At 28.2% G+C, this 20,725-nt stretch overlaps 3 protein-coding genes across 6 annotated transcripts in view; 2 read left to right on the plus strand and 1 right to left on the minus strand.

Moving 5' to 3' along the window:
- LOC112681053 (F-box/LRR-repeat protein 2) overlaps positions 1 to 2,230 on the plus strand; it is a 28,475-nt gene extending 26,245 nt beyond the window's left edge. For all 4 annotated transcript variants that reach the window (XM_025551329.1, XM_025551322.1, XM_025551316.1 and 1 more), the window contains 2 exons: positions 1,663 to 1,866; positions 1,962 to 2,230. In XM_025551329.1, coding sequence (XP_025407114.1) covers positions 1,663 to 1,866; positions 1,962 to 2,097 — 340 coding nt within the window. In that variant the 3' untranslated portion in view covers positions 2,098 to 2,230. The remainder of the gene's footprint in view (positions 1 to 1,662; positions 1,867 to 1,961) is intronic.
- A 103-nt stretch (positions 2,231 to 2,333) lies between these two features.
- LOC112681081 (estrogen sulfotransferase) lies at positions 2,334 to 4,397 on the plus strand. Its single transcript, XM_025551348.1, has 4 exons — positions 2,334 to 2,653; positions 2,773 to 2,872; positions 3,500 to 3,869; positions 3,958 to 4,397. The coding sequence occupies exons 1-4, from the start codon at positions 2,458 to 2,460 to the stop codon at positions 4,264 to 4,266; spliced, it is 975 nt and encodes a 324-aa protein (XP_025407133.1). The 5' UTR covers positions 2,334 to 2,457; the 3' UTR covers positions 4,267 to 4,397.
- A 5,036-nt stretch (positions 4,398 to 9,433) lies between these two features.
- Positions 9,434 to 14,092, minus strand: LOC112680923 (amine sulfotransferase-like). Its single transcript, XM_025551166.1, has 6 exons — positions 13,822 to 14,092; positions 11,499 to 11,595; positions 11,254 to 11,434; positions 10,093 to 10,213; positions 9,936 to 10,030; positions 9,434 to 9,861 (listed from the first exon to the last, which is right to left on the minus strand). Exons 1-6 carry the CDS (start codon positions 14,018 to 14,020, stop codon positions 9,568 to 9,570), a joined length of 987 nt encoding a protein of 328 aa, XP_025406951.1. The 5' UTR covers positions 14,021 to 14,092; the 3' UTR covers positions 9,434 to 9,567.
- Positions 14,093 to 20,725: the final 6,633 nt, after the last annotated feature.

Below are 20,725 nucleotides of genomic sequence, written 5' to 3' on the forward strand. Positions count from 1 at the left end.
GAAAAAAAAAATTCGAATATAGGTATTAGAAAAAGCAACATAAGTAATTTTAATAATATCAAAATACTATTAAATATATAAAATAATTAATTAAAACTATTGATTATATCAAAGATGGGCAATTTAAAGTTACTAGAGGGCCAATTTTTAGAAAATTAAAATCTAGCGGGCCAGAGCGTAGGAAAAAAAAAGTTATTTAAAATATGAATTTTAATTAGCATTTATATACACGGAAATAATAAATTCAACATACGATATCACGATACGAATGATACGAAGAAACTGATATAGTTAAATAGTTCGGTACGAACAGTTATGGTTGAAAGCTATACTTATACATATATATGACATTTAGACATTTAACTATGTTTAATACTAAATAAAAATTATTATTTCGATAAGTCAGAGTATAGACGAAAAACTTTAAAATTGTATGATGTAATTTTAAAATATAGTAGGGGCCAGATAAAAAAAGCTCGCGGGCCGCCAGTCGCTCACCCTTGGATTATATAAATAATGTTAATAAAAATGTTTTCTTTACATCTGATGACGAATTTCATTCGAAACCGGTCGTAACAAAATTTTTGCACTTTTACTATAAAACTCTTGTTTATCTTATTTTTATCAATTTCATTTTATTATTTATATATTCAATAGTTCTAATAAATTATTTTATATATTTAATGGTATTTTATCATTATTATATCAGTTTTAACTACTAAACAATATTTATAATTACTTATTTACATTTTTATTATATTTCTAGTACACATAAGAATTATATAAATTTTATAATGTTGAGTTAATTTAAAAAAATACAAGTGAAGTTCTTAATGAGCCCAACTTAGAGGATCGAAAAAAATATTGATTAAATATTTAGATGTGAATAGCAAGTAATCAAATAGGTACATTGAATGATAAATAAATTATTCATATTTCAATTAGATACATTTTTTAAATACTTTCGAGTGTAAATAAAATAAAAACCACTAACATGTATCCTTATTAAGTATTAAATTAAAACATAAAATAAATTAAAACAAAATACCTATTTTTTATAAATAGCTTATTAAATTAAAAAAAGAAAATATAATTAAACTAAATTCAAAATATTTATTTTTTTTAATCCCATTTTGCCACTACACTTTATTACTTATATATTTGTATTACTTATAATAGATTTTTCTAAAACTTGTGATTTATATTCATAAACATTAATCAAAAATTTGTATAAATCATAATTTATGTTATTTATTATGCGTATATGAGCCCATTGAAATTATAGGAGTTAAAATAAAATATGTTAAATTATAATTATTAATAAAATAATTAATATAATAAAATTTTTATTTATGCGTATATTTTTAAAATGGTAAATAAATTTCAATACTCCAGAAGTTATTCAAATTTATAAATTCATTAAAAATATAATCGTCGTTAACGTTCTATTTGAAAAAAAGCGAGTGACGTTCGCGTGTCGTTCGCAAAATATGAACGTGAACTTGCGTCATGAACGACGTTCTTTCCAAACATTACTAGAGAAGGTAATTTACAATTACAAATCACGAAAAATACGAACAATTTGAAATAGTTTGATGATCTTATCAAATAATACAGTATAACGTATGTTAGTATAACGTATGTTTTTTTGTTTGGTTTTAGTATTATGGTTATGGGCACTCAAGAAAGATTATCTGGTAACGTGCTTGTGGATCAGCTAATGGACGGTATTGCTACTAATTGCCCGAGACTAGAAAGGCTTGAACTAAAGTGGGATCCGGATAATTTAAGATTTTCAGATAAAAGTCAAAAAGCAATTGATATTTTTCGAGTGAAATGCTTGAAACTCAAATGTTTAGTGTTGAGGTAACAGAGTGTTGCGCAATCAAAACAAGACCATGTTGGTTTTATTATGAGTGTACCATCATGTTAACGTGATATTTTTGTATTTTCTTTTTCAGTGATGGGAGGTATTATGAGATAGTGAAAGCGAACTTCGAAAGAGCTGATCGACTAACCGTGGTCAGAACCACTACGTGCTGTAGTGTTTCTAATTATTATCTACTTCAGAACTACAAAGATCTTATATTTAATTAATTCCATAATCCATATCATGTGCAATTATTGTTTTAATACATTTGTAAATAATTAAGTTTGTGACTATATTAATGTATGACCTCTGTAGTATACAATCATAAGGATCAAAATAAAAATATGTTATAATATTGTACTGACCTTCGTGATTACGCAAGAGAAAGCAAACGACTGTAAATTGTTGCTTTCACTTCCCCCAAAAACACGTTTTGGAGAAAGTATTGTTTAAAAGAAAGAAATTATTACTTTTCGAATTCAGTTAAATTAGATCGCTCAGTGAAGCTGGTCGTTTCTGTTTTTAAAGTTATACTTTAAATATAATTATATTCTTTTACTTTAATTTTATCATTCGAATTTACAAAGATGTACATTAAGTACGAAAATCTGGAGGACAAATTCATTAAACGATTGGACGATATGTTCGGCGTGAAAGATTGTCTAATCGAAGTGAACCCTGGTAAATGTATACTTCCGCCAAAGTACAAGGATTTAGGCGAGAGAATTAGAAACATGGAGGTCAGACCTGATGATATATGGCTGGTGTCGTATCCTAGAACAGGTAATAGTTTCAGTTAATTTACTTCCGGAATCGAGTATTAAGAAAGTTAAATCTTAGAACATCGGTTCAATGTTCGACATTGAACGCAATGACTAATGGCTTCATAAAATATATCGCAGGAAGTACTTGGGCTCAAGAAATGGTTTGGTGTATTTGCAATGACTTGGATTTCGTAAAAGCTAAGAGCATGCTTGGACAACAAAGGACACCATTATTGGAGTAAGTCATTAGATAATAGACGAAAGTATGATCATAAAATTAGATTATGCGCACTAATATACTGTTGTGTATTTTAAACATACTTATAAAAACACGCATTTACCTAAAAAATGTACGTACGTAATAATATTAAACCCGGGTTGAACACGTATTCAGTTTATCTGAATTGAGTGATTATAAAATAACAATAGGTCTAGTTTTGTTATAAGTGTTTATTTAGGTTAAATATTTTATTATTCTGTACAACGGCTGCTACTTTTCATTAAATATTTCATATAAATATAAAATTGAATTTGAATAAAATAAATACTTAGAAAAAAAAAAGGTTTTAATTAAATATTTATGTATAAACATTTTAATTATCAGTATAAACAGCATAATATCCTAGTTCGCGTAATAATGTTAAAAACTCGCGAACAAATAAAATGTATTCATTGATAGTTTTGTTTCATGAACTGAAAACGGGGTTACAAAGCGAAATGATTATTCTAAGATGTAAAAAAACTCCGACTAAGGCCCATACAATAAAAATTTTATAAGCGTTTCATAGTACCTGTATACCGATAACGTACACCTATAGTAATGATTTTAGTATGTACTCGGATTGCAACTATCGAAACGTTTCAGGTTGACGGCCATCATGGGCAACGACACGAGTAAATTTAAAGAACAGATCGGCAACTCGGTAGAACAAGTGGAAAACATGGCTTCGCCCAGGTTCATAAAAACGCATTTGCCAGTTCCGTTGTTGCCTGAGCAGCTGAACGAGGTGAAACCGAAAATCGTCTACGTGACGCGCAACCCAAAGGACATGTGCGTGTCTTATTACCACTACTGCAAGCTGGTGCACGGCTTGCAAGGTTCGTTCGACGACTTTTGCGACCTGTTCATCCAAGGGAAAACGCCCATCGGGCCCATTTGGGATCACATCCTGGGCTTCTGGGAACAGCGGGACAAGCCGAACGTGTTGTTCCTGAAGTACGAGGACATGAAAAAGGTAAATGGACGTTTCACCGTGGCAACCGTCCACTGTAGCGCTGCATTTCGCTGTTCGTTTAATCGCATCGCTCCGTTTCGTGTTTCAGGATCTGAGAACGGCCATCGGACAAGTGTCGCGTTTCCTCGGCAAGACATTAACGGAGGAACAGGTGTCTGCGCTCGAGGACCACTTGAGCTTCAGCAGCATGAAAAAGAATCCTGCTCTCAACTTAGAACCAATCTTGGCCATGATGGAGAAGCCCGCCTTAAATGATACGAATCCCGACGAAACGTTCATCAGAAAGGGAAAAGTCGGTGACTGGAAAAATTACATGTCCCAAGAGTTATCGGATAAATTCGACAAGTTCACCGAAGAAAATTTAAAAGGGACAACCCTTGTTTTTGATACAAACTAACTAATATGATTACGTTTCATTGTTCATAGTATTATCTTAATTTATAAGTGTCTCTACGGTATAATTAAAACTAAGTATGTATAGTTCTACGATTTAATTGGATTCCGTAACATTATATTTCTTAAAACTCATTATTTTGTCATCTTAATATTCAAAATGTCCAATTGTTTTTGAAATAATGATTAAACAATTATTAATAAATCAATTATGGATCGAGTTTATTGTATGGATGTATATTACATAATATTTCACTAATACGGAAACATAGTTAAATACGTGATTTTAGCAGATAAAACATATAAAACATAAAAATGTTTATTTAAAAATAAAATTCAAAAACGCGTTTTATGACTTTTACTGGATAAAGGTTTTTCCACAGAATCGCATTATATTACTATGTGTGTCATTCGAGCAATAATATCTATATGTAATTGAGATTTTAGAAAAACTTTTCATAACACGAGTAAACCTAACTCATTAAAATATGTATTTTTGTTTCGTTATATGACAAGGATAATTATTTTAATTTAAGTTTGATAAGTCGCGACACTTTCAAGTTTTTTCGATAAATGGATCCAACCACATTATTCAAAACCACATATAAGGATTGTAGTAAGTATATTTATTGTTATCATAAATTTTTGTTGTATCAAATTAGTTATTTTATTTTTAATAAAACTGATAGTTATTGTTATTGATGAAAATATTATTACCTATAAATGACTCTATTTTTTTAGATAATTATCCAAAAAAGTTGCATTTTTACTTAAGAGAATTTTGATTTATTAAATAAACATTAACCAATATAAAAAAAAAAATTAGAACCATAGGCGTGCGCACAGGTGCAGCAGAATGTACTCTTGGAACCCCTGACAAGTTTAAATAGATTTGTAAGTGCCGAACAGTCCAATTTAAAAATTTAAACTATATAATCATGTATACATGAGTCGTTCATATGAGAAAAAAAATTGGCCGGTAAAAATATTCTGTTTATAATGTACGATAACATATTTATTCAATTCTAATCGCTTATCAACAGTAAATAGTGCTCAAGCGATGATTGTGAAAATTATAATGATTATAATGGTTCGTATTGAAATATAGTTTTTAATATAAATACTAAAACAATACTTAGTCGAAATTGAATTACTATCATAAAACAATTAAAGTTCTCTGAGTAGTCTATAATTTACTTGAAGATTTTAACAAAATATGTAACATATGTAGTGAAGAGAGTATTATTTCAGCAACTTAAGACTTATGAAAAAAATGTAAATGCTCTTTTTAATTAAAAATAATACAATTTATATATATATATATATATTTTTTTTTTTTTTTTATTAGTTAAGTATCAACTACATAGGTTATTAGCTTACGGGTGTTAATTTTTACATTAAATAATTATATGTTGTTGTACAATTCAATTTTTTTTAAGTATAAAATTACGCTATGAAAGTTTGAAAATGGACCAATTGCTTCGTACAGGTTGTCTGGGATGTTGAAATCTTTTCTAGCTTCGTTGAAGTTTGGGCAGTGGATGATGATATGTTTGATGAAGTAGAATTTATATTTTATAAATATTTTAAACGACTTTATGACATTCAAGGATTTTATTGTTAAATGCATGTATAAAATAAACATATTTACGTTATATGCTTATTTAATACATTGACCTTCGCTCCGAGTCGTCCGTCGATTACGATGGTTTTTCATTGATTTCAATGCCAAATCTTTGCGAATAACAATAACACCAATGGCACTGACACAACAAAGGATTAACACTAGGGACCAGTAGCTTGGCGCCTATGTTATATTCAACGAATATTTGCCAATAAAAATACATGTTGCCTACAGTTCTTTGTCAATATAATAATATTCTTGCGAAAACATGTTTAAATTAATTACATTTTTTTTTAGAATATTTTAGAAATTATCAAATTATAACGTATTATTACTATTATTTAATTATTTATTTTGAAGTAAAATATATATGTTTGAAATAAAACATAAAAATTACTTTTTTTTTTTAATTGAAGTATAATATTACGTAAAATGAATTGTTTTTATTTTGATAACGCATTAGCTTTATGAATTTTTTAACATTATTAGGGTGGTTTTAAATTTTGTATACGAGTATAGTTTTTTTTTTTTACATAAATTATAGAATCTCATATAAACTAACGTTCACGTCCATTTATTTTACACTCGCAGTTGGAATTATACATGTTAATTTAATTGCATATATAAAACCCCTTGTTTTTATCGACCTTATCTACCATAAAAAATTGTATTATTAAATACAATATATATACAAATATAAATTTCAACAATTTTTTATTATTATTTTTATGAATTTAATTTTAATAATGTAAAAATTTACTTATATTATTAATGTGTTACATTAGAATAATCGATTTACACTTATACATAGAGGAGAAATAATTAAGATTTTAACTTATACGTTTTAATAATATTTTATAATAAGAAAAAATAAACCTGTGGTAAACTGACAAAATAGAATACTACAATAATGAATCCACATTAATCTATTATACGTTTTCCATGTTGAAGAATAATCATTTTGTCACATGATTACTCGTTTATTAGTCATTATATTACAACAGTTACCAAATACAAAAAGTTGTACTCAATGTATAACTTTTGCTACTATAAATATTTACACAAATAAATAAATAAATAAATAAATAAATATATTCGTGATTTTATTGACTTTTTACTTTCCTAATAATAAATTTTTAATTCGAAACCGGTCGTACATTACATATATAATAATATTCCTGGCTATGCATTCATTTATTTATTTCCATACAAAAACTGTTTCTTTACATATTCATTTACGATTTAATTAAATTTACGATATTAATCTTCATTAATTTTAGTTTAATTTTATTATAAATATTTATTTAAGAAATTGTTAATTATTTTACTAAAGGATTATTACTTAAAACATATAAGAAATAGTTGTTTCTCTAACTCTTTAAAAATGCACTAACATATATATGAATATAAAATAAAATAATTCCAATGATAAACAAATTAGTCATTATATTGGTTACAGTTTTTTTTGGGAAAAAGAAGAGTATGATTAAACGTTTTATTCTTTATATTAAATATTTGTAAAATATAAATATTGGCATTGGTTTTTTTTTCAATTCAGACTATGTTGTCTAAGATAGTGGTTCTGATTAACTATAACGGAATTAAATATATACCTCATCACATATAGATCAAACATTACTTTAAAATAATATATTAACTGGGATGTTATAGTTAGGAGCTTTTAAATATTATCATTAGGGTTCGAAGCGTAAAATTGCTTTACCTTACTTATACATTTTTTATTAATACTTATTTGTTATTATTGTTAAAAAAATACCCTGGGTCGTGAATAAAGAATTTTTATACAAGTTGTCTGATCAGTTTTATATATATATTTATTAAAATAATGTTTATTTTTATTTAGTATTTATCAATATTTATAAATATATTAGGTTGGTTGTTATTTATAGGGGGAAAAAAATATTAATATTTTTGATTTCTTACACTCCTGTGTTGTGTTGGAGGTCGAGAAACGCAAATCTAGAAAAAAGTACTTAAAATACTATTTATGTTATGTAATAAAACTTGATGACCTGAATGGTAAACATCAGTGATGACTCGTACCTATGTGCGACGGTGCTACCTCCTAAAAAACATTACAAAATAGCAGAGAAAAAATATAATAATAATAATACTCGTTTAATTTATTATTTATAATATTATAAAAAAGTATTGATGCCAATCAATTGAAGTATTACTCAATTAAGTTGTTTCATATTTTGTTTTATTTTTTGAATATAAAATCGCCCGACGGCCGTCACGTATAGACAAACCGCACAGGAAATGCACATGAAAAACAAGTTTTCGTTGATGTATTAGGATACTTCGTTGGCTGATGGCGCGCGGTACCCGCATCCGCAACTGTACTAAGTAGATACAAGTAGAATCGGCTTATTACAATGCCGTATATAATGATATTCCGGACAAAACGATTCCTAGCCATATATTTGGTTGGTTTTATATACGACATAGGCAATTTTTTTGTCATCCGGCTACAACGAATTTCTGATATAATAATCTGATTCTTTAGATCCCTTGAAGATCGTTGCAAACCAAATCTATAGTATATCATAAGTACAGCTGTATAATAGCGATTATGTTTGTCGCTCATTTGGACGGTACAGCAATGCATTAATAAAGCCAACTTATTTTATGTAGATATTATCGACGGCGATTTTTTCCATATAAAGTTCCTTATCGTCGTCACGTGTTCCACGTTATTTTATATATATATAATATATAATACATGAGTAGGCTAGAATCAAGTCATATGCTCTAAAAATCATTTTTTTCATAAAACGACAAGGAGAGGACAAGGAAAGGTACTGTAACATTAAATAAAACTAAAATATATCATTGTTGTATAATTTATGTCGAGAAACAAAAATCATTCATAAAAAATATGATTTTCGTCGTTTAAATACTTTTTTTTTAATTAAAAGTTACAAGTTCTAAAAAAGTGATTTTTGAAACATGTGACTTGATTCTAGCATATTCACATATTAACATTGTGCTAAAATATTTACTAAACATTTGCATTCTTAGGGTAGTAGAGTATAATACTCAATCCACGAATGAATGAATAAACATCATGTATTTTAGTAAACATTTTGTTTGAAAAAATACACGTACGTTACATTTTTAATAAAAATTTAAATCAACCAGAATACACATAACCAAAGCTAGAATCTTATAACACTACTCAAACTTTACACGACCTACATAAGAACAAATGCCATTTTTAGTAGACTCTGTAACAAATAATAATGCTAAAATATACCGATGAATAACATCAGAAAATATGATTAATTTTAATCAACTATAATTTTAAATAAATATTTTTCACCTAAACGTTACTATTAATATTATGAGAAACACAATAATTTGTGTTTTCGCGTGGATTCAGAGACATGTAGTGTAGAAAATGAATTTTAACATTTTAATTCAATAAAAATATATCGAATAACAAATGGTTTTACGATTATAAATCATAATAATCGAAGTAAAGTAAAAATTATGAAGTTAAAAATGAGAGTTTTACATTGAATGAATTATCAATTTTAATTTATTATAATTTAATTATAAATCGCAAGCAATATGTTAATAACTACTAACTATGTAATAATTTATTGTTTTTAGCTAAAACTATGTTTTTATTTATTCTGTTTCATTCATCTTATTTTAAAACTTCAACGAACATTTTTCTAAACATTTTTCTTCCCAATCGTCAAAAATTTTTACGAACTCTGGTGACATTTTTTGTTTGCCTCCCCCAACTGTACCACTCCTCATAAAAGTCCCGTCTGCATCGATTAAATTGTGAGTTTTATTGATCTCAATTACTGGTTCGTAATTCACAGCTCTGTTGTTTTTCATGCTTTCAAAGCTCAAATGATCCTCTAAAACTAATACTTGGTCATCGAGCAATTCTTTGTTCAAAAACTTGGCCGTTTGACGAATCACTGAACGTAAGTCCTACATGATACACACATTTAAAATTTTTTAACAATTCGTTACCACACATGTCAGTAACCACTTTAAATTGTTACCTTTTTCATATCTTCGTATTTCAAGAAGAGCAACTTCGAATCGTCTTTCCGATCCCAGTAACCAAGTATATGTTCGAAAAATGGACTAAAACAGACTTTATCCAACAATAACGTTAGTTACTATTCGATTGAACTATTAGTTTTCGGATGTACTTACGGGAATCGGAGGTAAATAATTTACAAAAATCATCGAAATTCCCCGTATAGCCTTCTAACAGGCGACTGTGATGGAAGTATGAAAGACATGTGTCTTTGGCATTTCTGGATACGTACACAATCTGAAAGAATTTTTTTTTTAGATCACATAACTCAAATAATTTTAAATATCTTAACTACATAAAAAATTAATCAATCAATATCAAAGTTTACGATATTATAAAAGCTGATAAGATAAGATAATACAGATCAAAATTCACTCAACATTGTCGTAGTATTTTTATGATATTGATATAATTTGAAAGTGACAATGTCGTAACCAATCACTGGTCATTGAAAGCATCTAATATAAAAGTATTTTATATTTAAAACAAATTGTTTTAAAAAATTAATGTTAAACGAAAACAGGTCTCTTAAACATATTTGTCTTAAGATCCTCCCGGAAAAAAATTGCTATAAATGAATATTTTTTCAGATACGAAAGCTTGTTTTAGTTAATCACATAGTATCATTTAAGGTTAACTCAAATAATATCAAAACACTAAAATATTTGTGTGCAAATAAATTTAAGTTGAGAGAGAACTTTGTGCCCGGAAAATATTACGAAATAGATAATCAATCAATTACATTCATGAATTTATTAGATTATCATATTTTTACTACTTAATTTATAAATTGTTTTAATATATATGTCCCAATGGCCCCGATATCGAGGGTATGTCTTTCTTAATATATATAAAAATAAAAAAAAAAATATATTCATTAAATATTATAAAATATAAATGTACTGTGTTTTAATAAAACCACAAAAACTTTTATAACATTTTACTAAAATATAATTAGTATTATATATGAATTAATTATTTTATTCACTTTGTTTATGTTAAAGCAATTAATTAATAAGAATTTACTTTTGGTGTAAAATATTCGTTTTGTAGTGGTTTTCAATTTACTTTTTAATATATCTTGAATTTAATAATATATAATTAATTTTAATCATTATATACGCAGATTCGATTCATTATGAATGGTTTTGAGTAAAAAAAAAAGGAATGCAAATGATTACGACGAATATATTTCAGTATTAACATCAATAAAACTCATTCGTAAGTTATTAGAACCGTTATTCCAATCGAATTACTCAACATGTTTAAGACCTTACTTTGGCTTTAGTTGATCCATCTCTAAGTTGTTTGGGCAAAAGCTTAAAAGGTAGATGGGTCTTGATAAATCTTGGCGATTTCATTGTGCTGATGTATTCTATTGAATCGGACACGTACAACGGGAGTTTAAGGTCCGGTTTTTCCGGCAACACTTTTTCATAGTCAAACAGAGGCGTGTGACTGTAATTAAATTAACATTGATTGACATTCATCGTTCTTCGATAAACATTGGTTTTATAGTTACTCTAAGAATGGAAATCTTTCGGGCAGAAATTGTTTGGCTCCTTCAAAGTCCAAATCATTGGCAATGCACCATACCATCTCCTGACACCACGTGGTTCCTAAAATACAATAGATTATATTTTTATTTTTTTTTTTTTTTTATTCAACCCACTCGCTTGGATTTATGAAAAACACAAATTGTGTCGCTGCATGACATTGAGAAATACCAATTTCATACAAGTATACTATTTCGACACTTTTTTTTTCTTTGTTTTTTTCTCATTGATTTATGATCATTATGTCACGCTTATCAATCATCATATTACAAACGATCACCAATTCGATAGTTAAACACAATATATTATAATTTATGCAACTATACTCATTGTTTATCTAAGCGTAACATATATTATAACAATATGTAACAAATAAATTATACCCACATACACATATACACACACACACACGCACACGCGTGTTGTATTTATTAAAAGTATGTCAACGATAAAAAGTTATCAATATTAATATTATTAAGTTATTAAATCATAACCATTTTATTACATGAAACATTTTTAATTTTGTACACTAATTAGCCGGAGATAAAATTATTATTGGGTTTATCCTAATTCGTTCGGTTCACATTTTAGTGACGGGGAAAGTATTGAAAATTTTGAAGTGTAATATTACTAAATACCTAAATTCTTCAGTGTTATTGGTTAATTATTACGTACATGGTATGATTCGAGATCAAAATTTTCTTGCTTTTACTCTGCAATAGTTATAATAGTTGCAATAGGTATAATTAACCTAGTATATTTTCAATTATAAGACACGCATAGGTTTCCATTTATTTTATTGGTGTCCAACTCAAATTCTTCGTAAAAAAATTGAATACTGAAAAGAGTAAAAATGTGAACACTAGTGTTCTGCACGGTCCGTTATTTTAAGGACCAGACCAGATTTTAAATTTTACCAAGGGACCGAAGTCGGACCGGACCACACTTAAACTTTAATCAAAAACCAAAATTGGACCGAACCAACGGCTTCATATTATTTTTAGGCCGGACCGGACCAGTAATTAAATAAAATGCAATAAAATAGACTATGGACTGGACTTTCGGTCCGATCTTAAAATATTTTGGACCATTTATGGACTGTTATTAGCCCAGACCGTACCATATGATGCGTTTAGTATTACAATGGACCGGAATACCCGACTTTACAAGTAAGTATATACCTAAAGTTGTAGGATTTTTTCGTTTTATTTGTTTATATAACAATATAAGTATTTAGATTTTAAGCACCATGATTGGGACCGGACCGTTCTGATTTTCATTTTTTTTTTTTTTTGAAACCGGACCGGACTAAAAATAATTTATTTGATCTGAGGATTGGACTGAACTACTTCTAAAAATTATTGAACCGGACCAAACGGATGATTTTTGATTTTTGTATGTTAGGACCGTACTAGACCGGACCACAGTCCGGTCCAGTCCGAACCAGACTGATTAAGACCGGACCATACAGAGCACTAGTGGACACTTATATAGTTGGTTGTTATAGAAATTACTAGTTTTAAAATATCTGGAATTTCTCACAACACATGGTTCAAAGTTAAGTTTATTAACTATTTAGAATGGGTGGGATTATTTACCGTTATTGTACATTTAAGATTGTTAGAATTTCTACAACGAACACCTTAGAGAGTTTTCTTCGTTGAATAAAAATCAACATTGTTCTATAAATAGTGAAACGTACAATAGAACAATAAGTTTGACGATTAATATAATTTAAAACTAATCTTTTATCTCGGGTACATGGTACGGCCTAACCCAAATATTTTAGTTCAATAGACGTTTGCGATCAATAGAAAATTTTGTATTCCTGAGATCAAGTTTTACAAAAATTGTCAACGAACGATGATACGAAAAATCGGATTTAATAATTTGATTTTGAAATGAGCTCTTAGCAAATCGGATAATATAAAAAAATATCGTTTAGCAATTTTCCCATGTTCGTAGTCGACTGCAAGACGTGCGGTTACGAGAATAAACTCTGATCGGCGATTCAGTTTCTACAATGTTTGTCCGCAACCACGTACGTGTTGCACGCGATCGCACTTGCTGGTTCGTGTGATCCGATCGAGCATTTGAATCGGCACTTTTCGTCGGCTTTTTTGTAAAGGCATTTTTGCGGACGACACGGGTACGCGAATCGACTACTGGCGGACAACATTAAGTATTGTTTTGGGCCACACGACTGAAAACTACGTGGCGTGCGTAATATCGATACGCTCAGTGGCGGTAAGCGTATTTTTTTAATCTCTTTTCCGTTAAACGCCTTACCCGTTTTCGGATAGCTGCACACCCATATGTCGTCGTCCCTGACGTCCATGTCCTGGATGCGTTGTCCGAACTTCTCGAAGTACACAGGCATCACGACGCCGTTGGCTTTGATGTACCCGTTCCGGAAGCTCGTGACGAAACATTTGTTCAGAATGTCCGATACCTCGTTGTCCACACCGGTGTACGTTATATCGGCCATGTTCACCGGCTGCTGCTGCTGTACCGCTGATTGTGCTCGGATGACTGGTCCGGGCGAGAAACTTCGAACGGTTTCACCTTCGCCGTTTATATACACTCCAACATGCCCGCGGACGTAGACGCAGTGCGTCTCGGCGGAGTGGGTACACGAGGCACCGGGTGTACCGCCGATACCTATTTTTCATGTCGCGTACTACGATGCGCTGTGTCATTGAAGTTGTTTCGCGGACGCACAGCTTGAAAAAAAAAAAATAAAAAATAATAATCTTTCACCGATAACGTAATATAAATACATGTATATTATAATACCGTATAACGGTTAGGATCGGAATCTAATGGAACAATACAGCCTAAACGTAATCGAATCAAGCACACGAATCAGAAATAACGTAACGTATACGTACGTAAAATCGAATTAGGAAAAGTGCAAAGATGCGTTACCGTAGGAAAAACAAAAACGAGAGGAATTAATATTACATAAAAAAAAAAAATGGAAGATTTTAATGCTCGTTGATTGAATCTTTCGAATCCTTTGCGCGTAAACGGTTTGAAAAAAATTTAACGACATGACCGATATCGAACATAAGGTTTTTCTGTGGCCGTACAAGGTCACTTTTATTAAATAATTAATGGTTAGAGATTATCTACCGTTGATTGTTTTCAACGAGATGATTTTTTAAGAACGACGATTTTTTGTTTTTGTTTTTTACGCACAACCATAGTATTTTCAAATCGTATTCGTGTTCGTACTGTTTTCATAAGATGACGCGCGAGGCCGATCGATATATTTTATATTTATTATTATTGACCCTATTATTGAGTCGCAACCTTGAAGATTCAAACAAGCAGACATGTAATAAACTACTGTGTAAGCAGTCTTAGAAAATGTAAAGAACACTTTTATTTCAGACCAGGAGTATCTAATTGTTCAAATAGTTGTATGAAATGTCTAAAGGATAGGTAATACGAAAAAAAATGAAAATATAACTTTATACGATACACATTGGTCTCGCTTAAATTATTTGTATCGCCATCAACGGTTATCGCTGTACATTTTATTTCTACGAACGAATATAATAATATGTATAACAACAAATTTTAATTGAAAATGAGTAATGCGTTTACAAGCGTGTGTTGGATACTGAATAGGTATAATATATAATATTATTATGTTTCTCTTTTCTCAATAATGATTACCCCTTTGGCCTTTTCTGTTCAATCTTTAATAACTATACATTATTATAAATTATTATTTATAACTTATAATTACTTATTATCAGACAGTATATACTTATTTATAAGTTGTTTTGTATACATATATCATATATTCGTATTTTGTAATTTGTATTTGCAAACATTATTTTGAAACTTATTGAAATCCAAGAATCGTGAGAAATAGTTCGATGGTTTACAATTATTAATTTAGAAAATTTTATTTAAAATATCTACATATTATATTACCATTGTAAATAATAATTAATATTTAAAATAATTGTTGATATTATTTTTCTTACGTAAAATGTTATTTTAAATGTATGGGTTTTATATAAAGAAAAAAAACTTAACGGGACTAAAAAATAAATTAAATCGTTAAGTAAGAAGTAAGACAAAAAGTTATGTACTCATTATGTAACTTAGTTAAAAGTAATTTAGCTTGTTAACTTTTTAACTCGTTATTCCTTGGATTTGAAAAATGCTTTATTTCCTATAATTTTACATATGCCAATGCCAAGGTCATTGAATTAACGTAATACATTTTACATATTTTTTCATCTATAGTATTGAAATTTTTTATGGCATTTATTTCCTTGTTATACAAATACAGATTGAGTACAAAAACGTTTAATACAAATAATCTAAACTTATATAATAGTAAAAATATTTTCTAATGGATAACATTCTCATCACTGCTAGGTATATCAGTAAATCAATATTTTAAACATATTATTTATTCACTATTTACTCACTTACTAGTCTTCAAAATTATAAAATGATCATGTATTTTAGTACCCAAATAATTTAAAAATATGAATTATACAATGCAATAAGTAAAATATAATTTTAATAAACAATTGGCAAACTCAGTCATTTAATAAGTGGTACCGACTAGTAGTAATTTTGGTTTAAAGGTAATATTGATCAATGATATTTGATCAAGATATTTAATAATTTCTTCTATTATTTTTTCACCTATAAACATTTAAAAAATACTATATATTTGTTTTTAAGAAATTGTGTAAGTGAACTTTAATCCATTTTAATAAAACTATGTAGCGAGTTAAAATTTATAAAAGTTAAAAAAAAACAAACGTAAAAATTATGAAATTCTATGGTAATTTCGTAGAGTTTATTGTTAATGATTTAATATATTTTATATTATTTATATTTATATTTACTTTATATTTTATATTTATCCCTACATATTTATACTGAAACCTTAGATATTATACTGTCAAGTTAGAGCGAAAAATTGTAAAAATGCACACTCGGCCATATACTGGGAACGAATACAAGCCAGGTAATACTCAAATTATAAGTTCCGTAGTCCATTTATAATAAGGAAATATCTCGTTCTCATTGCCGTCCCTATTCCCATTTTATATCTAAAATAAGTAAAGTATGTGTATATCTCTTTTTATATTTTTAAATTTGAATAATATCTATTCCATTCATTCGAGTTTTGACTTAATGAATTATTTCTTAAGATATTTGTTAATAAAATTTGAAAGAAAAAACAAAAATAAGAAAAGTTCACACGTATATTGGCAGTATTCAAAAAATTGTATCGCCCAAATACAACATTGTTATTTAAACTAAATTAGATATTAGATAATAATTAAATTTTAATATATTGGATAGTAAATAATTATATTAAAGGAAAATAACATAAATACAAAATATCTTAAGACTTAGGAGTTTAGTATAATACCTATTTTATACATTTTATAGACTGAAACAAAGGTGATATAATTTATGAAAACAGTAAACTAAAATATTTCTTTGTAGGCATAAGAAATATGGGAATTATACGAGTATGTATAGTTGATGGAAGCGTCATACTTAAATGAGGACAGTTTTTTGAACCGCCAAGGAGTTGATAGTAAATCATTGATTAATTCATTTTCTCTATGACATCGCGATTTTTTTGCCTCTCATATTTAGCGACCAATATTGGATTTCATTTTAGACATTTTGTCATTCTTTTTTTATTTAATATAAAGAACAATAATGATCAAGATGCACGTGTCAAAAGTTACTATATAAGGCCAGTGGTTCTCAAATAAATGTCATCTCACATGCGAGAAACGACAAGTTAATATTTTCAAAGTTATGATATTAAAAAAAAAAAATCGATTTAATCGGTGGTGTAGTTTCTGAGATAAACCGTTTCAAAGAAAGTAATTTCGTGTTTATATTATTAGAGATTATTAACTTTTCATCGATTTTTCCTATGGCGTATTAAAATAAATCATGAAAATAAGAAAAAAGTTCTATACAAATCTATATGCGTTTTATTCGAGTTTTTACATAAAAAAAATAATACGTAAACTTTTTGAAAATTAATCATCTAAAAGTAGAGTTTTTTAAAAAAATAAAATAAAAAAAATTTAAAATAGTAGCGGAATATTATATAGGTACTTTATATAAAATATAAATGTGATCAATTCAATAATTTATTTTGTTTCATTTATTTTTCCAAGACAATTGTTTATTCAATAATATGAAAATTAAAACCAAGGACATGAACGAAACCGAAAAGAACCGGTTCTAGGACGGAAATCTTTTAAATAGTAAAAACCGAAACCTTTATATTGATAAACAGGGCTCGTAAGTTCATGCACTACGAAACTCATAGATAAACATGCAATAATGCACTAATATTTAATAATATATTCACTAAAAAAAGAATGTATATGCATTTTTAAAATAATAAAAATAATCCATTTATATTTTTAAAAGTTGTATATTATTTCTTTGATTACATTTTCATAAAATTATAATCAATGAATATACGTTGCGACGAAAACAAATTGATAGATTGCAATGCACACGTCAGTTGATGGAGGATGGTAGCGGTGCACAATAATATTGTTTCCGTGCTACTGTTTTTAACTTATAAAACCCAATGTCATACAAAAATAAAAATACTGATAAAACACTAATGCCTGTATGCATAGTCATTTTATGTGTCACATAAGACTGATATGTGACACAAACACATAAAGTTAAAATATAAAGCTCAAATTCCACCATCTAAGTCTTAAGTGATACATAAATTTGATATTTTTTACGTGCTATTAATATTTTTTGTGCTTAAAATATAAATTTCAAAGAATTGTATTACTATAATATACACTCGGTCAAAAAAGTTTTCATACATTATCATTTTAATTTATAAAATGTTTTCAATAAATATTAAATTAAACACCAGCATTTTTATTTATCAACCAAAACATTCTTTAACAATCAATTATTCAATTTTTAAAGCGAATTTAGGTAAAAATATTTGTGTAGAAATTAATTCAGTCGGAATACCCATATAATTAAATTATTTTCGCCAAAAGTTTCCATACATTCCTTTTTCCCATCAGTGTAATCGTTATTATGAAGTTTGATAAATTAATTTATTGTGATCTTTCATATTTGTGTACATCAAATATTTTTTTTACCACTTTAATTACTATGACATATGTTAACCATGGAAGTACCTGCTGAAGTTCGTGCATTAATTATTCGACTAAAAGAAGAAGGACAATCTTTTCAAAAAATTGCTAAAATTGTAAACAAATCAAACACGAAAAATACACTTCTATAGACTCATTTAAAATATTTTATCATTTCGGTATGCGTATTCGGAACACCATATTTAGTTAGATATTTTATTTTGATTTTGATGTATCGACTAGTGTTCTAAATTAAAAATTGACTGAATATGAGCCAATTAAATTTTAAAAAGTAATACATTTTTACGATTCAATAAAATAAGTATTTATTTGTATTTATTTATTTTTGATTATTTTTTGAATGTTTTTAGATAATTTTTTATACGTGTTATTAACAAGATCAACGTAATATGGGTACAAAAGCATTTATTAAATATCTTGTACATTGAGGTAACAAGTGCAATCACATTAAACATTTACTTATATGTATAAATGTTGTCTGTTATTATTGTTATGCCATTGCTAAAATCCTTACCCTAAAAAATAATTTTTTAAAAAAATAGGACTCTGGTGACGACACTTGAATGAACTTGGAGAGATGTCCATAGAAACCATATCTATGACCGTAGTTTTTTAAGCCTTAACTCTTAAGTAACAAACAAAAAAAGGTTTCACTAAAATATGTTCATTTACGTGACACAAAAATGACAATTTTTATCTCTTATTTAAAAAACATTCAATTCTCAGTACATCGTTTTGAAATTTGTTAATTTCAAACAATTTGATTGATCGGATTACAATTAGTTATCAAAACAACTCTGTACATTAAATATATTTTTTCGTCGGAGGAATAACTTATAGGCAGTTGTTGGTCCGTACAAGGTATACAAAAAAAAAAAAAACTATTACCACCATCGATCACTTAACGAACCAAACATAAAGATTAATTTTAAAGATTGTGAGAATATCGGTTTTTATCGGCTCTCGTCCCGCAACACTTCCTACCATCTCATCCAATCGATGGTTATGTTTTATCATTGCTGCGGGTTATCTCAACAAAATAAACAAACAAACAAAACTAACATTGTTATAATCATGTAAGAAGCGCGTCCAATTTTTGTCCGATAAAAGCATCAGCAATCATTATCTCCTCGAGTCCCGATTAATCGGGTTTGGCAATCCACGTATCTCGGGTAGGTGACCCATACAGCTCCGGTCGACGACGCGGCGCACGCGAAGGAACGTTAAGACGTATACCTGCCGGATCATCCGGGCGTAATGCGACCGTAAGGCTCGAATAGGGTCGCGGCCCCCACGAAACGGATATATTTATTCAATTGTCAATAAATATTTGAAAAAAAAAAAAATTAAAAACTTTCGACAAATTTTCAAAATCCTATAGTCATATACATTTTCAAAACATTGAATTATTGGTAAACATTTACATAATTATCAGTTTTCATTAATTTTTAAACATTTGTTTTCGAATGTTGATAAATTCGTGTTACGTGTTTCGGGTTTAACACGAACAATCGAATATACATTCATTGTTAAATAAAGTTTTTATTTTATGTATTTGATTTCAGATCGTATATAAATATTGTTTCAATCGTTATGATTGACGAATTCTGCGTAGGTGCGTCATTCTCGACGCCGTCGCAGGGGTGGCTTTTAAGTATATTTTACTAGAAATTCGGTTCTGCAACCGTAGTAATAAGTGAAATTGAGTCGCGATTTTACTGATCTGACGATGAATCTTTAATTCCAAACCGGTCGTACTTTACAAATACAATAAGACTAAACATTTATTTATCTATTTAATATTGTCTGTTAACTATTTATTTATTTATCTGTATATTATTTTACAAGTATTAACCTTTAAATAATTAATTAATAGTTTCTAATTTTTCTTTAATTTTTTATTATTTTATTATTTAATATTTTATCGTTGACACTTTGATGATAAAATAATATATCCACACTAAAGAAAATTTGTTTATATAATTTATATGAAATAGAAAAATATGCAATACGAGTTCCAA

This window comes from Sipha flava, unplaced genomic scaffold (genome assembly GCF_003268045.1).
Source record: "Sipha flava isolate LNK unplaced genomic scaffold, YSA_version1 101_pilon_pilon, whole genome shotgun sequence".
Taxonomy (NCBI): Eukaryota; Metazoa; Arthropoda; class Insecta; order Hemiptera; family Aphididae; genus Sipha; species Sipha flava.

What these genes read in the sequence shown, in the direction of transcription:
- LOC112681081 (XM_025551348.1), top strand. Translation starts at nt 2,458, where the DNA reads ATGTACATTAAGTACGAAAATCTGGAGGACAAATTCATTAAACGATTG. An exon ending in GGTGTCGTATCCTAGAACAG is followed by an intron (nt 2,654 to 2,772) that starts GTAATAGTTTCA and finishes AATATATCGCAG; the next exon opens with GAAGTACTTGGGCTCAAGAA. An exon ending in CAAAGGACACCATTATTGGA is followed by an intron (nt 2,873 to 3,499) that starts GTAAGTCATTAG and finishes GAAACGTTTCAG; the next exon opens with GTTGACGGCCATCATGGGCA.
- LOC112680923 (XM_025551166.1), bottom strand. Translation starts at nt 14,020, where the DNA reads ATGGCCGATATAACGTACACCGGTGTGGACAACGAGGTATCGGACATT. An exon ending in GTGCAGCTATCCGAAAACGG is followed by an intron (nt 11,596 to 13,821) that starts GTAAGGCGTTTA and finishes ATTGTATTTTAG; the next exon opens with GAACCACGTGGTGTCAGGAG. An exon ending in GAAAGATTTCCATTCTTAGA is followed by an intron (nt 11,435 to 11,498) that starts GTAACTATAAAA and finishes ATTTAATTACAG; the next exon opens with TCACACGCCTCTGTTTGACT.